Source organism: Apium graveolens, chromosome 4 (genome assembly GCF_009905375.1).
Source record: "Apium graveolens cultivar Ventura chromosome 4, ASM990537v1, whole genome shotgun sequence".
NCBI classification, from domain to species: Eukaryota; Viridiplantae; Streptophyta; class Magnoliopsida; order Apiales; family Apiaceae; genus Apium; species Apium graveolens.
Window position 1 is genome coordinate 59,866,035 of NC_133650.1, and position 22,817 is coordinate 59,888,851.

Here is a 22,817-nt window from a genome sequence, read left to right on the forward strand (position 1 = left end):
ATCCACTAGTAGTCAACATGACTTATAATTTCCCACAACTTCTAAGAATTATAACTTAGATGCAGAGACTGAAATGTGCTACAATACTAAACTTATTTCTAAGTAAAGCTACTCCATCAACGGATAGCCAAGATGGTTTTATCCGTTGAGGCTACAAATACTAGATTTCTACTTAAGTGTTTTGTTTAACTTATCATCAAACTAATACAAATATTCCTAACATATATCATGATAATAAAGTTTGATACTTACCTTACGAAAAACTAAGTGTTAAATTTAAAAAATAAACAAAAATTCTAAAATAATTAATTTATTAATAAATGATAAAAAAATGTACTAATAATAATGTATAAGTGATTAACAATAATTTATTATTTGTAATATATATAAATTTTATCTGAGTCAAGTCGAGTTACCGCGTTTGAGCCGAACATACAAAAAGTTCGACTAGGCTAGTTTACTCATTCGAGCTCATTTTTATATTGAAGGCCAGCTCGTTTAAAAAAAACGAATCGAGCCGAGTTCACTTAAATAATAAAATTATATTTTATCAGAAAGTTACTATTTTAAAATATAATTATCTTCCGTACATTATGTTATTATTATACAAACATTAGTTTGATATATTATCTACCATAATTTATGTTATTTTTATATTTACTAGTATATCTCATATGCGCAAGGATTATTTTAAATATGTTTGTTTTAATATTATTTTTATTTTAAATATATTTTTTCATTTAGTAAGAACAAAATATAAACATAAAAGATAATAAACCACGATAATATATGAATGACAAAGTTTACTTATCAATACCTGTTGACGGAGGAATCTGGTAACAACAAAGATTGAGGTTTCTCGCCGGAACTAAGATCTGTGACGGTGGTTCTTTGCCGGAAACTTAAGCGGTGTGTGGTTGATTGTGGTTGTTTTAGGCTGAGATTGATCAGAGTAAGTGGTGGCTCTCTTATCAGCTCTCAACTTCTTACCCTCTCAATGTGCCTACGTACCCTTTATATAGGGATCAAGCCTGACGTAGTTCTCGTAGAACAAGAAGCCTGATGGGTTTAGACTTCTTATTCATAAGTCCAATAGAAGCCCGTCCAATATCCGTCTTCCGCTAATTTTAGGAATGTCCAACTATGAGGCCCAACCGCGAAGGCCCAAGGCTCGTCCGTAATCGCAGGACTTCACGGATAGTGCATCTCCCTGCGCAAGGATAACACTCCGCTACAGCTATCTCCCTTGATTTACGAACGCAGGTATAGCCACGGTTCACCCCAAGTGCCAGACGCGTCCCTGTCCCCCGAATGAGGATAACCCACCAGATAACAGGACAGGTGATCCCAAGCTCTTGGGTGCAAAGTGCAGGATGACTCCAAAGTTCTCCAACGAGGACACCCGTTGAATACAAGAACAGAGCTCCCAAAGCACACACCAAAGTAAACCCCGCATCCCCAACGAGGACACCCGTTGAATACAGGAGGAGGCCTTCAATCATCAGGCATACCCCTGGAAGCCTTCAAGCTTTTCACGGACATCCCCCTCCTTGACCGTCTCAAGGAGGGAATTCTTCAAAGAGTACCTGCAAAAAATACATTAGTAAAAATAACCTCCATTGCTCCTCTCCATGCAAGCTTTGTCCTGAACTCAACATCAAAAGTATATAGACCAAACACAGGACGCGTCCTAAACCTTTGGGCGCGTCCTAACCTTCATAAATCCAAACCTGTTTTCTCATCAATCGTTCCTTATAGCATTCAAAACCACAGGACACGTCCTAGAATCTAGGGCGCGTCCTTAACCTTATTAGACTTGTACCATCTCCTCTAAACCATCACGCACAGCATCTCATTCCTTATGACGCGTCATCGTTAAAGTTGACGCGTCCTACAGCTTCCATCGCTATAAGATTTCATCTGCTAAGCATTTTCAAAGATATCGACGCGTCCATATTTCACGGGCTCGTCCTTTCTTGACCATGCACTCATCTTGCCTCGTACATATTCTTCCCAAAACAGGCGCGTCCTCTTCAATGTGACACCAATTTTGACTTGTAACCAGCCCGCGTTTGACCCAAGTCAATCCAGTGCCAAATTTTGGGTATAACAATACCTATTTAATATACGTTATACAAAGATAATAAACTATAATAATATACGTTCTACAAAGTTTGCTTATCAATATCTATTTAAAATATATTTTTTCATTTAGTAAGAACAAAATATAAACATAAAAGGTAATAAACTACGATAATATACGTTCTACAAAGTTTACGATAATAATACATTCTAAATTTAATATGAAATATTGATAAGTTAAGACATCAATATATATTCTGATCTCTAATAATATTCTCTATATTCATTCTTCAAATAATATTTTATCATTAAAATGTATCATTATTTCAAAAATTGAGAAAAGAGAAAGTGCTTCTTTCTAATATATTATAAAATAAAAATTAGAAGATAAGACAAATTAGCTAAAAATAAGGAATGTGAAGAAGATTTTAGTAAATTTTAATGATTTAAGAAACCACTAGGATATCGTTGAAGTGATTTTTTTCTTTATATTACTTATATTGTAATTTAGGACTCCATATGGCGTAATTTAGGACTCCAAATAGCTAAGCTACTAGAATTCTCTTAGTTACTTAGCTATTTGGAGTTGCTCTTGGGAATCTTAAATACCATAAAGTTCTAAAATTTTGATGGTAGCTTCCACCCCATAATCATCCATGATATGGTGACTTCCCACCATATGTAGCGTAGTGTAATACAAAATGCTACAAATAGTTCTGGAAATAAATTTGAAAATATCCTTATTTCCCTTTATATACAGTAACATTAACCGAGAAATCTATATAGAAGCATGATGATCAACCTTTTAAAAGCAAAGATACTCACTTCCATGTTAGTGAGATCTGCCACAGGCACATCAATGCTTAGACAAGTAAATATATGCAAACCAAGTCAAGATAATGAGGTATGAACTGAGCACAAAAGAAAAATTGACCGGAAAAGGGATATAAAGGTACAAATAACTAGTCCAAGTAGAGTCTCATTTTTTGCCTCAAAACTGTACCCATCAACTCAGCTTTCCAAATAATATACTAGATCCCTCGTGGGGAAATTATTGTCAAGTTAACAAATAGAGAAACCTTCGGAAAGATTCCATCTTTGTTGCCAAAGAGATTTTAATAGAATACATTTGCTTGGTTAATCGGGATCCCCTACAGTTACATCAAACCCCTTTCAATCCTCGGAGCTTTCGTTCTTGTCTGCTGCTACCGTCACCCCAACTTCGGCAGGCCTTAGAATCCTATCATGTAGCATGTATCCAGACTGCAACGATATAATAAAAAAATGAGCTTATGCAATATATACTACTATAAATACCAAATTAATAGCATCACTTGACTTCTTTAAATATAAAAATAAAACAAGCTTATGAATTGAATATGTATAACACAAATATTAACACCAAGCATAAATAGGTAGCTTGTGCTTTTTGACAATTACACGGAGAAGTGTGCACGTAAACGAATGATGAAATGTGTGATATGTAAATTATCCGAAAAAAATTTAAAAAAGAAACTCTTAATCATTAACTATCTGCCAGTGCCCGGCACCCAAAAAAACAACGACCATGTTATCGAGAACCTTAGAAGCATGCTCTCCCAGACTTCCACGAATTATACAATTAAAAAAATGATAAAATTATTATATTTATGGGAGTGTTGGGGGGAGGGTGGAGGAATAAGTTACCTTCAAGACAACAGCAACAGTGTCCGGATCTTTGGTAGGATCTGGTACTTGAAAAACAGCATTATGCCTATGGGGATCAAACTGCTCATTTAGAGGATCATACTTCTCCACTCCAAATTTTTTAAAAACCTGTGCGAAAAGACAAGATATTAGTAGAAAGCACTAAATATATTCATCAAGTCATAAGTACATAGCTATCCAAAAAAGAAGGCATTAATACATACCACGAGAACAGATTTATCTAAAACAAAAAATATAAGAAAATACAATAACAACTCGCAGGGTATAGCTTTACATTTTAATAGACAGCAAAAAAAAATCCTAAAAATTATTGATTCAACATCTATATGATACACAAAGGGCTATCAAAAAGATATAATTAACAATATCAAAAAATGGACAAAAACTATACATGAGGTAGACACTGTCTAAGGTAACTTAATTAGTGACAAACTGACAATAGTATCTGGTATCTACAAGGACGGAATATAATAACGATACCTCTGCCAACTGCTTTTCAGTCATTTCAACACCTTCCAGCAATGTTTTTAGAAGTGGAACAGCTCCAGTACTGTCTTCAGAGGTGTCCATCTTTGCAAAACTGTCTTTCACAACTGAAGAAGCTCTACCCATATTATCAGCAACATCCAACAAGCCCTTGGCAAAACTCTGCAAATTATATGGAAAGATATAATGCAAATGTTCTTACAAGATGCAACCTAATATGAAAGTAAATAAAGAAGTTGTTCTACAGAAACCTGTATTGCAAATTTTTTTGAATTCTCTGCTTCGCGTCGTGTCCTGTCCATGACATTTTCCATTTCAGCATAGGTCCGGAGAACTTTGTCTTTCATGGTTTCAATCTCTTTGTTCTTCCCCTTGAGAATTTTTTCCTTCTCCGCCACAAGTTTCACCAGATCTTCCGTTGAAAGGTCCTCATCAGAACCTGTATTATATATTGCAGCTCATATATTCCTATTCATATGATTTAAAGCAGATGAACATCTTAAAAATGCTACTGAAATAGAACCTGACTCTTCTTCCTGGTCAGACGCAGATGATTTCCTTTGGTCAGATACTTCATCTTGCTCACTTGCATTTGAAGAAGCATTTTCAGTTTTTTTTGCAGCATCCTTCTCATCAGCTTCAGGAGATGCAGATGATGAAAATCTAAATCGTTGCAAGGAAGAGAGAGTGGGAGTTGAATCATGCAATTGAGACAAGTGACCTCCAACTACCTAAAATAAAACAAGAACCTTGAAATTAAAAAAAAAATTGGGAATAAAGCTGTAATGAGAGAATATTCATCATTTCAAGAACTACTAACAACCATTAGAGCTTTAGGGTTTCATAGGCAGCCATTGTCAACTTTGATAATTGCTGACAAGGTACAACTCCACTGGGAATCCATAATAGGCCAAACATTGTGCATATATGAGGAAAGAACTAACATACTCATCAAACATTCATTAAAACCCATGCTTGACATATAACAAAATGTCAAATGGTTTTTGGCTCTATTGCTTATAGTTGTCTTTCAATTAGCTGATGGAAACTCTATACATTAAAGTTTTTATTGAAACCTTGAGTTCATACTAGAGCATCTTGAAGTTGCTAATTACAAATAATATTTGGAGAACCTTAAGTAAGTCTTCATAAGATTTTAAAATGAGGGATGAGTACATGTTGAGTAGGTGACGAGAGGGCAAAAGTGATTTCTCAGATTCCTATAATACTACTTGATGGAGAAGGGAACAAAATGAGCGACAACAAGTAGGAGGGAAGGAGATATTAGCTAACTGGTCTACCTCCATGACACCAAAAATGTATCAGGAATGATATATAAATAGAATATAAAATATTGTGAATGGAATTAGAGGAGTGAAAACGGAGTTAAGTAGAAAGAACATAAAAAATGCAAAATTTACAAATGAGTAATAATACAAGCATTCATCCACAATTGAGAAATTGGTAATGATGGAAGGAATGAACTCAAAATAATTACAAATAATAAGTTTATAACCAAGAAAATACTATAAATTTCGTTCCAGTACCTCCCAATTCATTCCCTCAAACCAAACGGATCGAAACAACAAAGTTGGACTCACAGAGCAAAACCCACAAAAAATATCAGAAGAAAATCAATAGCAAACACAATAACAAAAACAATAAAAAAATTGACAACCATATCAAAATAGTAAAGTAAATAATAATAGAAGTAAACAAAAAAAAATTGACAAACTTTAATCCAAACTATACCATAAAATCAAGCAATTCGAAACATAGTAGCCAGAAAGATGCAAACTTGAACAAAAAGACCACAACTTTATACATAAAAACATGATAAGGCAAAAAGGGCTTAAACCCCTTATAAAACCCTAGCTATAATCAGTAAAAAAAATAAAATAATTATTGCCAAGTTATAAAAATTGCATCTTTTTACCTTGTTGTGAATAAGAGGCGACTGATTAAGAGGAGCATAAACATGAAAAAGCTGCTTTTGTTGCTTAACGCCATTGGAGGAGATAAGTGCCGCCGTGTTTCGCAATCCATAGGTCTTCTTTGCTGCTGTTGATAGCCGGCCAGTGATTCTTCCGATCAACATATTGATTATAGATACAGTTGAGATGTGTGTAGTAAATACAATTGTGTTGAGTTGAGGCGGTGGTGGTTTGTGTAGAATGAAGAACAACGAAGGAGGGTTTTGCCTTTTAGTTTGCTCGATTTTTTAAATATTAATTAATTAATACTATTTTGTTATTATAAAATACTTTCCTTTCTTTCCCGTCAAGAAATTGTAGTTTTTAACAATTTAATCTTGGTAACAATTTTTATTTAGCTCCAGACTCCGGTGATTACAAAATGGGAACAAATTGTAATATTTCAATATACTCATATTTTATTTGCTAAAGTTGTCATAATGAATAAGTTACATGGATGTTAATCAATATTATCTATCTATACTGTACTGTTATAAAGTAGAACACCCTTTATTTGGTAGTCGGTTGCTCGGTACAGTTATTTGGTACGATAAATAACAACCGTCAGATCTAAAGTCAGAAAGAAGAGAACTGTTGGATGCAAAACACCATCTATTTGGTAGTCGGTTGTTCGGTACAGTTATTTGGTACGACAAATAACAACCGTCAGATCTAAAGTGAGAACCATTGGATGCAATAATAAAATATTATTATATTAATATTTAAACTGCTCTCATTGATTCAGGATTCGAACCCCGTCAAGAGCTTATTATATTTAAACTTTTATATTCTTTATTTTAATAATTTCTAGAGGTTCAGAGCTCGAGTTCTGTGAACAACATATTATATTATATTATTTATTTTCAGTTAAGTCTCAAATTATTATAAAACATATATTATTATAACTTCCAAGCTTAAAACCTGTGCGATGCACGGTTTCCGTTAATATTTATATTTTATAAGATTTTATTGAATTTCTAATATAAATAAATAAATATGTTAATTAATAACAATATAATTATAATTTAATTGTGTATAATTTTAAGTTAAATCAAATAGTATATAAGAATTAATTGTTTGATGTTGGCGAGGTTCGAATATGTGAACTTGGTTAGTGTATTTATTTATAAATATTAATATAAATATTTGTTGTTGGGAGGATTCGAACCTAGAAATTTACTTGTAATTTTATAAATAATAATAGAAATGTTTTTTGTTGGCGGGATTCGAACCTGTAAGCTTGGCTGGTGTATTTTTTTTAGTATTCGGATCTAAAGGTTATGATCATTTGGTTAAGGATCTGACGGTCGTGATCGAAAGGGATAACCAAAAATAGGGTTAACCAAACTACAAATTATACCCCTGTTCGGTTATTATATTTTAGTATAGATTATGTTCTTCAATTTATATTTCAACTATTGAAAATTATATTATAAAATATAATATTAAAAATTATCGAATGTTAAAAGCAATCTGTGCATCGTACGGGTTATAGGCTAGTATATATTATACGTTGCCATGTTGTGAGATTAATTTTTTAGAGGAAGCATGTGTCAGTTAGATTAACAACCCCAAATTTGTTTAACTATTTTTATTATTTACGTGAAGGTTCAATATTTTACATATATGAACTGCATTTGAAGTTTTAATCATTATTTTATATCACATTTTTTTAAAAAAAAGATCACCATAATATTTGTTTACTTTTAGTTTTAGTCGCATGATAACGAACTATATTTTTTATAAAACCATCTGAATAGTAAATAATTTATGTTATTCATGCGTAAGTTTATATATATATATATATATATATATATATATATATATTTCTAAAAATAGTCATTTGTATTTAATGTCCGCTCAAAAATTACTAAATTTTAAATTTGTGTTATAAATATGTTTTGTGTAAAAATTATATTAAGATAAATTTAGTTATATATATGTAGTTATAAATTATTATTAAATAATGAAATAGTAATAAATATAGGTAATAATGAGTTAGATTAAATAATACATGCATATTAGATAAATAATATTAAAACATGAATATTAAACGAAAAGTCATCATTTATCATCTATCCTTAATATAATAGTTAAAAATATTGAGACATTTTATTCATGTGAAAAAACTATTATGCCTTTTCCTTCATGTCTACCTTCAAATTATCATGTCATCCCAAAGTCGCGTGATCCAAACAGTCGTCATACACAAAATCAATGAAGAAACTCGCAATTCGAACAATAGCAAGCAACCAACATGTGCTTGCATCTTCGGGATTGGGGAGAAAATAACAATGAGTCATCGCATAATTTATTAAGTATCCATGTTGGACGAATAAAGGTTTGGGATTTGAGAGTTTCGGCAGGTGCATGTTTGTTTGGTGATATGGATCCCCATATCGTGCAGGTGTGTCGGGTAATTGATGCATTTCATTTTCTATATGCTAAAATATGATTGTGTTTTTTAGATTATCGTTTACATATATGTCTGCTTATATTGTTATGTTAGGTCACACACACTGTAGAGGGGGTGAATACAGTGTATAGTACACTCAAATCGAACTTTAAGAACTTAAGTAACAGAAAACAAACTTTATTGAAACAATAAACTCTGTTACAGTATGGAACTGTTACCTCTCAGTGATAAACAAATATCACGAGAGCTGCTAGGGTTACAATGAATAATCTTCTCTAATAATGATAACACTTTTAGTGTAAACCCTATATCTGTGTTTATATACTACACAGTTACAAGATAATCGCTAATTGATATGGAATATAATTTTGCTTCCTAAAATATATCAATCAGATATCTTTTCTTCCAAGTATTCCATTCTTTACAGAATTCCTTCTTCATGCATATCTCTTCTTATGTTTATCTTGATCTTCTTTCCTTTAATCAGCTACTGTCCTTATCTGATTGTCCTTCAGCACTTAAGTTCTGATATCTATCTTCTGACGATTATCTCCTGATAACATATGTACTGATATCCTTAAGTCCTGACTTCCAGTATAAGTACTGATCATCAGTTAAGTACTGATTTATCCTGTTCAAGTAAGATCTGAAATCTAAACATAAAACATATTAGCCATGACATTATCAAATATATCTAACAATCTCCCCCAACTTGTAAATTAACATAATATACAAGTTTAACAGATATTTGATGATGTCAAAAACATTAAGTACAAATGCATGAGAATTAGACTAGATAACTACAACTTACAGTCCTTAAAGCTTTTACCAATTTCAACTTCTGATAACAACTTCAGTCTGTATAAATATCAGAATTTAAGCAGTTGTAGATCTTCGACTTGGCTTCATCATTTTCTGATCTCTCTGATGTCAGGAGTTGTTCTGAGATAGTTCTTCAACAAACATTTCTCAGCATATCTGAGTTCATCAATCATTCTCCTTTTGACATCTTTAAGCTCTGCAGTATCTTCATCAGTTTGAAAGATTGCAGCTCTGAGATCATTGATCTTTGCTTTTCTCAACTCCTGATCTAGTCTTATGACATAAGCTTTGTCAGACTCTAGATTGAATTCAAGTCCCTTAATACCAAGATATGTTCTGATCTGTGCAGTATTAGGCTTCATATCAACAATATCACCATTGTGATCTCTGTACTTTGGAACATATATGCTGTCAGACTTAACAGAATAAAGCCTTTTCTGTCTCTGAATCTGTTCTTTTAAGTAGTTTGCAGCAGTCTCTTTTATTCTGTCATCCACTTGAAGTAAGAAAAGTACATGCTCCAATTCTTCAAAATACTTCAATGGAATGACATTTTGTCTTATATGATAAACCATACCATCTGTCATGAAATACAACATGATGTATTCTTTCAAGTAGGTATGGTAAACCATCTGTACAGATTCCAGTTGATTCAATCTCTCAGGAGTTGCTCCAATACCTGGTTCACTCAAGGAAGTTGGATCATTGGTAGTGTTGTGTACTCTTCTTTCATCAGCACTTCCCAATCCAGTTTTATCTCTACCTTCCTTTCCAGTAACTACTCTTGCTTCAAAACCACTTGCAGTAGTCTTCAAAGATTGAGTCTGTTTTGCTTTAGTGAATCCTGGTAGGAGTGTCTTTGATCTATTTTCTGATATCAAGTTAACTTGAGCTCTGTCAGAGGTTACTTGCTTCTTCTAAATATCAGAACTTACAATTTCTTGACTCTGAACAACTTGAGCCATGTCAAAGGTTGTTTTAAGAACTTTTCTTGAAGTCAGAGCAAGATCATCTTTTTCATCAGTAATTTCTTCTTCCTCGGGAGGTACATAAACCTTGATAGGTTCACCAACCTTTTCTTTACCCTTGGATCTTGGATCTATCTGTGGTTGTGATCTAGCCAACGTTGCTTCAGTATGTGTCCTTTCTTTGATCACAATGCCTTTGAGTTTTGGAAGTGACTTTTTACCAAAAGCTTCAGATTTAGATGTGACTTTCTTTGATTTAAGTCTGGCTTCTTCTTCCTTTAAACTTTCCAAGTCCATTCCTGGATTTTCTTGAAGAAATAATTGTCTTGACATTTCCTCATCAAGATCTAGAAGTTCATCAGAACTTATCCTTTTACCAGCAGCAGAACTTATTCTTTTCCCAGTATCAGAACTTGTCCTGTGACTAGCTTGTCTTGATGTAAACCTTCTACCTTGACTATGACCGCTACCCATTCCAGAGTATCCTTGATCATCATTTCCATCATCCTTTCCTTGCAGTGTCTTGTTAGTGTTGCATTTGGACTTAATTACCTTCTCCCCCTTTTTGGCATCAACAGGTAGTAAAAGAGAGATAAGTAATTCCACTGAGGATTGGATTTCAGTAAGTTGCGATTGCTGAGAAGCTTGATTTGTCAGAATGTCATCAATCTGAGCTTGTTGTTTCTCTTGAGTTTCTCAATATAAGCAATCCTGTCAATGGTAGGTTGAAAGAACTTTTTCTTATCAATTTTCCAAACTTGTTCTTGTTTGATAAAGTTCTCCTGAATCTTGTATAGCTCTGCATGAGTAGTTGAATGAAGACCTTGTAGATGTTTAATACTCAATGCAGTGACTCTAAGCTGGGTTTTTAAATCATCAGAATTTAACATTTCATCAGCTTTAGTCAAGTGCTCAGCAAGATGTATTGCATTTGGAACACATGAAACTGAGTTCCATTCCTTAGTCCACTCCTGACCTGCAGGAGTTTCACTCCAAGGTACTGGTGCAGCCCCGGTAACAAACTTCTTTACCAGTTTAGACTTAGGAAGAGTCTGTTGAGGAGTATATCCTGAAGGACCTGCTTCATCAGCATCTACAGTTGGAGCAGCATCACCAGTATCTCCAGCATTTGCAGCATCAGAACTTAAAGAATCAGTATCTTCTGATAAGACAACAGTGTGAGTAGCAATGGAGGCTTCAGCATCCTCTAATTGCTGATCTGATACTAAGTTCTGATCAACAGCCATATCCTGATGCTCACCTAAAGTCTGATCATCAGCATCTTGATGCAGAGAAGGTGTTGTTGATGACTCTGGAGTTTGAACAGCATCAGTAACAGGTGTTGTGGAAGGATTATTTGTTGTTGGAGCTTCTAAGAGAAATACATCAGACACAACCAAGTGTTGAACATCAATATCAGCACTTGTGCCTGGATCAACAAGAGACACAGATGGTGAGTTAGCCTTGTCAGATACAGCTTCCTGAGATGGAGTTGATGGAGAAGAAGTGACTGGAGCAAATTCCTTGTCTTATGAGATCAGAGATTCCTGATCCCCTTCCTTAGCTGCTTCCTCTTCATCATCTGAAACTGGCCTTTGTGCCCTCTGTTTCTTGTACTTCCTTGTTGATTTGGATTCCTTGGGAGTTTCAGGAACTATCATTCGTCTAAGCCTCTTGAGAAGCCTAGAACCCCCAATTTCAGAATCCTTCTGAGAAACCCCTTTCTCAGCTTCAGTAACAACAGGTTCTCTAGCAGGAACCGATTCCTCAGAATCAGATTCATCGATCAATGCAATCCTCCTTCTCTTTTGAGATGTTTGAGGAACATTCTTTGTCCTCTTTGGCTTGGAAGATGAAGATTTCACAGTAGGTGTTGAAGATGAAGGTCGAGCAGTCTGTGAAGTTGAGAGATAGGATTTGAGATATGTTCTGAGGGTAGGTTGAGTAGAATGAGAGGTAGGTACCGAGGTTGATGGATTTTGGGTGTTTGGAGTTGGTTGGACATCAGAGTAAACAGATCTATAAGTATCAGGATCAGCATTTACCAGGATCTGTTTTACAGACTTAGGAATCTATAATGGTCTAACCACTTTTTTCTTAGTATCAGCATTGACCAGGTCATTCAAGTATCGTTTTACAACCTTAAAAGGTGGGGTTTTAGTGTTGACTAAATGAGGTTCATCAGTACAGTAAGTGTAAATAAGTTGACAGAATCTAGCAAAATAAACAACATCTCGATCCTCTGTCATCCTATCCCCAATAAAACCAATTATTCCAGTTGCAAAATCAAAATGAGTTTGATGAATAATAGCATACCCTATGTGCTGACTCAGAATTGGGATAGCATCAAAATTTGAACATTTGTTCCCAAAAGCTTTGGTGATGCAATCAAAGAAGAAACTCCATTCTCTTCTGATTTTAGCCCGTTTCAACTGTCCAAGTTTCGTCAGACTCTTTTCATATCCCAATTCAGCCATTAACTCCTGAAGGGCTGAGTCCTCTGGAATTGAGAAAGTACAATCTTCTGGAAGATGTAAAGCCCTGCGTACTGTACCAGGAGTGACTACAAAGGATGAATCACCCACTTGGAAGATAATACTGGGAGTTCCACGTTGACCACCATCATCATAAAGTCCAGTCCTCCAAAACCTCAGAACTTGTTGGCTTGAAAAGAATTCAGGCTGTGTTAATGCATACCCAACCTCACTATGTGCAAGAAGATCTTGCACAAAGTGCAATTCAGATGGAGCTTCAGTGTGATCAAGAACTGCAGCATAGTTGTTGAGGACAAACTTAGCTCCATCAATTATTAAATCCTTTGGTGCCATGTGAAAAACAAATTGAGATTCAAGTATGCCTGTTAGGTGTTTGAGATAATGTCTGTATGAAAAACCAACGTGAGAAAGAAAGAGAAAGAGAGTAAAAGTAAGGAGAGAGATAAAATATAAAGAAAACAAAAGATTAAAGAAATCTTCTCTCTGTTGTACTTATACTCTGAACAAAAATGTTACCGTTGGACACCTGTCAGACATGCAGTAATAACGGACAGTTACTGGGCTCGAGAAAACAGGAATTATTACTTACCCAGTTGCCTAGTTTCAAGGAAAAACCGTTCCATTTATCAAGAGAAACAGTTTTAATTCAAAATTTAAACCGTTAGCACTGATTGAATTATTTTTCACTGCATCATTGATATTCTGAAAATACATCACATGAAAATGACCAAGATAAATTAGATAAGTAAGTGCTGAAAATGAATCATAACTTAATATAAAACAAAATTTATACGGTCATCGGAATATTAATCAGGATTTATCAACACAAGATAAAATAACTCAGAGACAAAATCTTGAAGTAAAAACAACTTTCATTAATATATCAAGACAATACATTTATGAAATGGAAATTGCATCAATACTTATACAAGATTTTCCCTAAGCTTCTAATCCTAACATCAACAGCCTTAGTCCTAGCTAAGAAGCCTGACAAAGCTGATGATGAAGAAAAACAGGAAGAAGACGAGATTAAGTCATCTTCTTCTTCCTACTCTCGACAAACAGAATGGCGAGTCGGATGATTCGCTCTTGCTGGCGGAGACGATGAAGATGAAGTTCTCTTCGAACGGCCACCAGATCACTTTTGATAACCTCTGGAAATTGAATCCAGAGATTGTGAGGAATGTTGGTGATAGGGTATGGAGTTGGAATTCCATTCAAAAAGACATGAACAGTCTCATCACCATAATTGTAGAACCAGCCAAATTCAGCCATTTGTGATGATAAGTGAAAAACGAGAGTGAGTTTGTGATAAAAGTGTGATGGGAAGGCTGATGTGAAGTGGTTGCTTATATAGGCAAGAGAATGCTAGGAGACGCAAAGAAATTGAATGCTGACAGGTAGAATTAATTCTACCTCTTCTCCCTAGACTTTGAAAAAGAATAACATTCATTGGAAAGAGGAATCATGGTTTAAACCGCACAAGAAACAAGAAACAGTGGACTGTGCAAGTACGAATACCATTAATCCTAATCATAGTGACTATTAATCTTCCACTTCAACATATCCTAGTTCGAACTGAGACTGTTATCAAATTTTATTCACAGACAAGCCAAGTAAAGGATTAGACTGAGAAATCAGAACTTAGACCTATACCAGAACTTAACAGTCATCAGAACATAATTTCTTAACTCGAAAAAGGAATGCCCATCTTAGTAAATCCTCATACAAGTTCTGAGTTATAGACGTCAGAACTTAATCATCAGAACGTGTAACTAGAACTTGTCCTCAGAATTTGTGCAATAATGACACAATGACTGTTTATCTAAAATAACATAGACCACCACATAAATTTTCATTCAGATGGAGTGATTAGTGTGTGCATTAAGCTAAATAACAGACAAAGAGTAAAGTCTGATTCACTTCAGTACATCTTAGAAATAAGGCATAACTAAAATTTTGCTAAAGAGCTGTCATTGTCCTGAAACCTACTGATGAATGAGTTCATGCTTGAGTCCACCTCAACTATTTTATGCTAATTTTATGCATCTTTTGAAATTCTATTTTACAGTGGCTTCTCAGTGTAAGTGAGTCACGACTGTTTATCAGAATTTATGCTATTATCAGAGTATTTCTCCAGTAATCATAGAGTGTGAAAAGTCACCAAGAAAATATTTTGCTTTTCTAATGCATATCTACTTAATATCAGCAATGCACTTGGGTCGTCCCTTCCACATTTTTACTCTAGATCTCAAAGGAGTACCTGATTTTATTCTTTGATCTTTTTGCTTTTTCTTTTGATAAGTGAGGTTTATCAGCACTTAGTACATTCAGCAGTTTTACTAGTATCAGAACTTAACAGATGAGTAACATTATTCTAATTTGTGACTTAGTAATAAAATATACAAAGTAAACTTAACTAAGCTCAATTATCAGAATTTGCTAGTGTCATAGGGTTTCCACTGAAATAATTACTTCTTACATGGAATCATTTGTTTATTGAAGACTACTAGGTCAGTATCTAGCACAGTTATCCTCATAGGATTGAATAGGTACTTGAACAGACATATCACTTATCAGAGTTTAGAAACATATATCAGACAACAGTCAGTACTTAAAGACATTTATCAATTAAGCACAGAATACACAATGAGATTAATTCTGTAAATACTGAGCATAAAGTCTGATAACACAGAACAAGACTAAGTAGATTTAGAGCAAGAACCTGAAACCATTCCAAGTTCATTTACCAATCTTGTAAAAGTAGCTTCACACAGTGGTTTTGTGAAGATATCTGCGAGTTGTTGATCTGTGGGAACAAAATGTAATTCCACTGTACCTTCATCCACATATTCCCTGATGAAGTGGTACCTGATGCTGATGTGCTTTGTCATTGAGTGTTGAACTGGATTACCTGTCATAGCAATAGCACTTTGATTATCACAGTAAATAGGGATTTTGAAATATGTTAACCCATAATCCAGTAACTGATTCTTCATCCAAAGAATCTGTGCACAACAGCTTCCTGCAGCAATATACTTTGCTTCTGCAGTTGATGTGGAAATTGACTTTTGTTTCTTGCTGAACCAAGAAACCAATCTGCCTCCAAGAAATTGGCAGCTTCCACTTGTGCTTTTCCTGTCAATTTTGCAGCCTGCAAAATCTGCATCTGAGTAACCTATTAGTTTAAAGTCTGATTCTCTAGGATACCACAATCCCAGATCAGCTGTTCCTTTAAGATATTTAAAGATTCTTTTCACAGCTGTTAAGTGAGGTTCTCTTGGATCTGCTTGAAATCTTGCACAAAGACAGGTAGCATACATGATATCAGGTCTACTAGCAGTTAGATAGAGTAGAGAGCCAATCATACCTCTGTAGTCAGTAATATCTATTGATTTACCGGTATCCTTATCCAGTTTTGTTGCAGTGGCCATAGGAGTGGATGCACTTGAACAATCTTGCATTCCAAATTTCTTCAGCAAGTTTCTGGTGTACTTAGTTTGACAAATAAAAGTGCCTTCTTCATTCTGCTTGACTTGAAGGCCCAGAAAATAGCTAAGTTCCCCCATCATACTCATCTGATATCTTGACTGCATCAGTTTGGCAAACTTCTTGCAAAGTCTGTCATTTGTAGATCCAAAGATGATATCATCAACATAAATCTGGACAAGAAGTAGGTCCTTTCCATGGTTGAGATAGAAAAGTATTTTATCTATTGTTCCTCTGTTGAATCCACTTTCCAGAAGAAACTGAGCTAAAGTCTCATACCATGCTCTAGGAGCTTGCTTAAGTCCATAAAGTGCTTTGTCAAGCCTGTAGACATAATCTGGATGTTTGGTATCTACAAAACCTGGAGGTTGTTCAACATATACCTCCTCCTCCAATTCTCCATTGAGAAAAGCACTTTTCACATCCATTTGAAAGACAGTAAACGTTTTGTGAGCAGCATAAGCCAAGAATATCCTTATGGCTTCTAACCTAGCAACTGGTGCAAATGTTTCATCATAATCAATTCCCTCCTGTTGAGAATATCCTTTTGCAACCAGCCTTGCCTTATTCCTTGTAATTATGCCATCACTGTCAGTTTTGTTTCTGAATACCCACTTTGTACCAACAACAGATCTATTCTTTGGTCTTGGCACTAGGGTCCAAACTTTGTTTCTTTCAAATTCATTCAACTCTTCCTGCATTGCTTGCACCCAATCAGCATCTTGAAGAGCTTCTTCCACTTTCTTTGGCTCAGTCTGAGAGAGAAAAGAATTGTAAATACATTCATTTGAAGTACCTGTTCTAGTTCTGACACCTGCATCAAGATTTCCAATTATCAAATCAGGTGTATGTGATTTTGTCCACTTCCTTACAGATGGAAGGTTTTCTCTAGAACTGGATGCTCCCCCAAGATCCATGCTATCTTCATTTTCTGATGCTCCCCCTGAAACTGTGCTCTCTGAGTTGGATTCTTCAATATTTAGATTTTCAGCACTATCAGAACTTGGCTTATCAGAACTTGACGAATCAGAACTTGAAGAGCCAGATGTATGTTCTGATGTTTCTTGAGCTGTGGTAGGATCTTGAGTATGCTCCCCCTGCATAGGCGCATCTTCCTTTGACGTAGTCTCCACAGTTTCAATAACATCAGAGTTTAATCCATCAGAGTTTACAGTATCAGGACTTAGACTATCAGGATTTTCTGTATCAGAATTTGAGTCTTCATTTTCAAATCTCAGCTGATCATGGTCAATGAAATCTTCAAGACCAGTAATCTTTTTGTCATCAAAAGAGACATTGATAGATTCCATGACCACTTTTGTTCTCAAATTATAGACTCTGAAGGCTTTTGTGGAAAGTGGATATCCAACAAAGATTCCTTCATCAGCTTTTAGATCAAACTTTGATAGCTGTTCAGGATGAGTCTTGAGAACAAAACACTTGCATCCAAATACATGAAAATATTTCAGATTTGGCTTCTTTTTCTTCACCATCTCATATGGTGTTTTTCCATGCTTGTTAATGAGTGTTGCATTTTGAGTAAAATAAGCAGTCTGCACAGCTTCAGCCCAGAAATAGGTTGGAAGCTTTGCTTCTTCAAGCATTGTACGTGCAGCTTCAATGAGAGTTCTATTCTTCCTTTCAACAACTCCATTTTGCTGTGGAGTTCCAGGAGCAGAAAATTCCTGCTTTATTCCATGGCTTTTGCAGAACTCTTCCATTATCAAATTCTTGAACTCGGTGCCATTATCACTCCTTAAAACTTTCACAGAATCTTTGACCATTTTATCCAGATGTTTGATATGATCAATCAAGGTTGATGCAATTTCACTTTTTGTATGCAAGAAATACACCCATGTGTATCTGGTGAACTCATCCACTATGACCAACGCATACTTTTTCTTTGCAATAGACATGACATTTACTGGACCAAATAGATCAACATGTATTAGATGATAAGGCTCAAGAATTGATGATTCAGTCTTGCTCTTGAATGAAGATTTTCTTTGTTTGGCTTTCTGACATGAATCACAAAGACCATCAGGAGCAAATACTGTGTTTGGCAATCCTCTCACAAGATCTTTCTTGACCAGTTCATTTATATTGTTGAAATTTAAATGAGAGAGTTTCTTATGCCAATTCCAGCTTTCTTCAATTGATGCTCTACTCATTAGACAGATTGCAGAACCATCAGTACTTGTTGAAAGCTTAGCTTCATAAATATTACCACGCCTGTATCCTTTCAGAATAACTTTGCCTTTATATTTACTCACAATTTCACAGTGTTCTTCAAAGAAATCAACATGATAACCTCTGTCACAGATTTGACTTATACTCAGTAGGTTGTGTTTAAGTCCTGAGACTAGAGCTACTTGTTTAATTATGACATTTCCAAGATTGATATTGCCATATCCCAATGTTTTTCCAATGTTGCCATCTCCATAAGAAACACTTGGGCCAGCTTTCTCCACAAAGTCTGATAGCAGGGCCTTATTTCCAGTCATATGTCCTGAACATCCACTGTCCAGAACAAGAATATTTTTCCTGTTGCCCTGCAATCACAAAGACCACTAATTATTAAATTTAAGGACCCAGACTTGCTTGGATCCTTTGGCCTTATTAAGTTTGTTAACATTTGCAGCGGATATAGCATCAGAGTTTATGTTAACATTTTTCTTATCAGAACTTACACTATCAGACTTTGAATCAGAATTTACACTAGAAGGAACAATGGAAACTTTCTTCAAAGAAGGTTTTATTTGATAATAATCATAGTACAAACTATGATATTCCTTACAAGTATAAATGGAATGCCATAAACTACCACAATGAAAATAAGGATTTTGTGGTTTGTATCTAACAGACTGACTCTTAACTCCTGATTTTGAAGGTAAGGAGTTAATATTCTTATTCTTCCTGCAAAAAGAAGCCAGATGGTTAGAACTTCCACAGTTATGACATGTTTTCCTAGGAGCATCAGGAACAGGTTTATAATCATTGCTTTTATTCACACCTTCCTTTCCATTCCTATTTTTCCTAGGTGATTTTACCTTGTTTGCATTCTTGACATCTTTCAGCTTATGCTTAAGCTGCTTCTTTGTCATTAAGCATATGTTCACTTCAGCTGTCTTTTCCTGTTTTAGTTTATCAGAAGTTAATTTCTTTGTAACTTCTAATTTTTCATTTTCAGACTTTACAGTTACAAACTTAACAGGTTTTAACTTTGGCTTTTGTTTATCAACAGACTTAATTTCTTCAGTTCCTTTATCTTTCTTATCTTCTCCATAACCTAAGCCCTCTTTCCAGTTTCCACCACTTAGCAAATTTTGAGTTGTTTTGCCAGAGTTAGTCCAAGTCCTGATAATCTCTCTTTCCTTTTCTAACTCAGTTTTTAGAGATTCATTTAATTTTAGCACTTCATTCCTAACATAAAAAGCATCATCTCTATCCTTCTGAGTTTGATGGAACATGACTAACTCTTTTTCTAAGAAATCATTTCTTTTCTTAAATGCAAGATTTTCAGAAGTTAATCTTTCACATGTTAAAGTTTGATCTCTATAGCTAACAAACATGGTTTTAAGATATCTTCTCAACTCATTAATATCATCAGTATGAAAAGCATAAATAGTCTGAGGTACCTTTGTTTCAGCAGCTTCAGAACTGCTCTCAGCACTTTCTTTATCAGCATTTGCCATCAATGCATAGTTTTCCTCACTTTCAGAGTCTGAGGTGTCTGTCCAGCTTTTCTGCTTTGTGACAAGAGCCTTGCCTTTGTCACCCTTTACCTTCTTGCAGTCAGGAGATATGTGGCCTTTCTCACCACAGTTATAGCATTTAACATTGGTGTAATCTCCTCTGTCAGACTTTCCTCCTCTGCCTTCAGATCTTCTGAAATTCTTCTTATCAGAACTTATGCCTTTCCTGGAAAACTTCTTTCCCTTCCTGAACTTCCTGTATGCAATCTTTGTGATTCCTTTCACCATAAGAGCACACAGCTTCATCATCTCCTCATCAGCATCAGTCTCAGGCAAGCTTTCAGAATCCGAGTCATCATCACTCTCAGAACTTGATGACTCGGTATCAGACTTTATGAAAAGAGCTTTTCCCTTGTCTTTCTTTGAGGAAGCTGCTTTGGGGAATTCTTCTTCAGCCTTAAGAGCAACTGTCCTTGACTTTCCTCCTTTTCTCTTGCTTCTTTGTTCCATCTCCAGCTCATGAGTCTTGAGCATTCCATAGATTTCGTCAAGAGTTGTTTCATCAAGATTGTAGTTGTCTCTTATTGTCGTTGCCTTCAAATCCCAGCATTCAGGAAGAGCTAACAGGAACTTAAGGTTTGAATCTTCAAGATCATACTCTTTATCAACCAATGACAAATCATTCAAAAGTTTGACAAATCTATCATATAAATCATTCAATAAATCATTAGTCTTTGAGTCAAAGTGTTCATACTCTTGAGTGAGTATTGTCTTCCTGTTCTTCTTAATTGTGTCAGTTCCCTGACACCTTGTTTCCAGAGCATCCCATATCTCCTTAGCAGTCTTGCAGTTGATTACCCTGTTTGACATTACATTATCAATGGCACTATGCAGTAAGTGTCGTACCTTAGCATCCTTAGCAATTGATGCTATGTCTTCAGCAGTATAATCACTCTTCTCCTTTGGTACGGTCTTTGCTGCTTCACCTGCAACTGCAACAGCGAGTTTGGTTGGTTTGTGAGGGCCTTCCTTGATTCTATCAAGGTATTCTGGATCTGTTGCTTCCAGGAACATGGTCATCCTTACCTTCCATATGGGATATTCAGCTGGTCTCAGTATGGGAACTCTGATGGTCTCATACCGACTCTGAATTTGTGTCTTTGGTGGTTCCTCAGTTTTGGTAGGCTTAGTTGGAGTTTCTGTGTCTGACATGATTGTGTTTGGATCTTTAACTGTATGTATGTTAACAGATAGGCTCTAATACCAATTGTTAGGTCACACACACACTGTAGAGGGGGTGAATACAGTGTATAGTACACTCAAATCGAACTTTAAGAACTTAAGTAACAGAAAACAAACTTTATTGAAACAATAAACTCTGTTACAGTATGGAACTGTTACCTCTCAGTGATGAACAAATATCACGAGAGCTGCTAGGGTTACAATGAATAATCTTCTCTAATAATGATAACACTTTTAGTGTAAACCCTATATCTGTGTTTATATACTACACAGTTACAAGATAATCGCTAATTGATATGGAATATAATTTTGCTTCCTAAAATATATCAATCAGATATCTTTTCTTCCAAGTATTCCATTCTTTACAGAATTCCTTCTTCATGCATATCTCTTCTTATGTTTATCTTGATCTTCTTTCCTTTAATCAGCTACTGTCCTTATCTGATTGTCCTTCAGCACTTAAGTTCTGATATCTATCTTCTGACGATTATCTCCTGATAACATATGTACTGATATCCTTAAGTCCTGACTTCCAGTATAAGTACTGATCATCAGTTAAGTACTGATTTATCCTGTTCAAGTAAGATCTGAAATCTAAACATAAAACATATTAGCCATGACATTATCAAATATATCTAACATGTTATATTCTATTGGGGCTTTGAAAGTTGAGAGTAACATCACATCGGAATCATCAGTGCCAGATGTACGACTTTCCATTGCCCATTCTTTACTGTGAGCATCATCATTTCTTCCTTTTTAGTTTCATTCTTACCGAGCTTAGTTTGTAGAATACCCTAAGGCAATTGCAATTGAGATTTTAAGAAGGTAATTTCTGCTTATCCATATATTTCTATTAGCACAACATGAGATTCATTAGTATAAACTTATAGCTCCAATTCATATCTTAAACCTTTCCAGATTAGAAAAAGATTGCAGAAAATTTAATCACGAGGTTTTAACTTGATCATCATAGCATAAATGAGATAACTAGAGTTAGAGATATGCCTTTTGGGAAGAAATCATGCCACACATAATGAACATATTTTATATCCATTAAATCTTTTATTGTTCCACTTTCACCTTTTAATTTAGGATGGAGAGCTACATTATTATCCAAGACAATAATTTGTCACTGAAAAGCATCACTATGTATGGAAATTACTTATTAATAATCATTTTGTCAATAAATTTCCATTATTTATTAAAAATGATATTTTAATAATTACATGAAATTTCCATCCAGAATCCTCCTCTTGGCATGAATGGACTAACTAAAATCAAATTTACTTGGTTCCTCCTGGGTTTGATTAGCCATCTCCGATTGAACTTTAGATGCATACCTAAACAAATGAATCGGCGATCCTATTATCACATGAAAATAATGGATTTTCACGGGGATCTATTTTTTTGTTAAGGGTTAAAATATTAAGGATTGAATT

General features: G+C 34.9%; 1 protein-coding gene across 1 annotated transcript; it reads right to left on the reverse strand.

Annotated features, from left to right (window-relative positions):
* Nucleotides 1-3,024: 3,024 nt before the first annotated feature.
* On the reverse strand, nucleotides 3,025-6,498 carry LOC141718007 (grpE protein homolog 2, mitochondrial-like). The gene is made up of 6 exons (XM_074520335.1): nucleotides 6,212-6,498; nucleotides 4,799-5,006; nucleotides 4,527-4,714; nucleotides 4,270-4,437; nucleotides 3,769-3,897; nucleotides 3,025-3,345 (listed from the first exon to the last, which is right to left on the reverse strand). The coding sequence occupies exons 1-6, from the start codon at nucleotides 6,371-6,373 to the stop codon at nucleotides 3,256-3,258; spliced, it is 945 nt and encodes a 314-aa protein (XP_074376436.1). The 5' UTR covers nucleotides 6,374-6,498; the 3' UTR covers nucleotides 3,025-3,255.
* Between the last annotated feature and the right edge of the window lie 16,319 nt (nucleotides 6,499-22,817).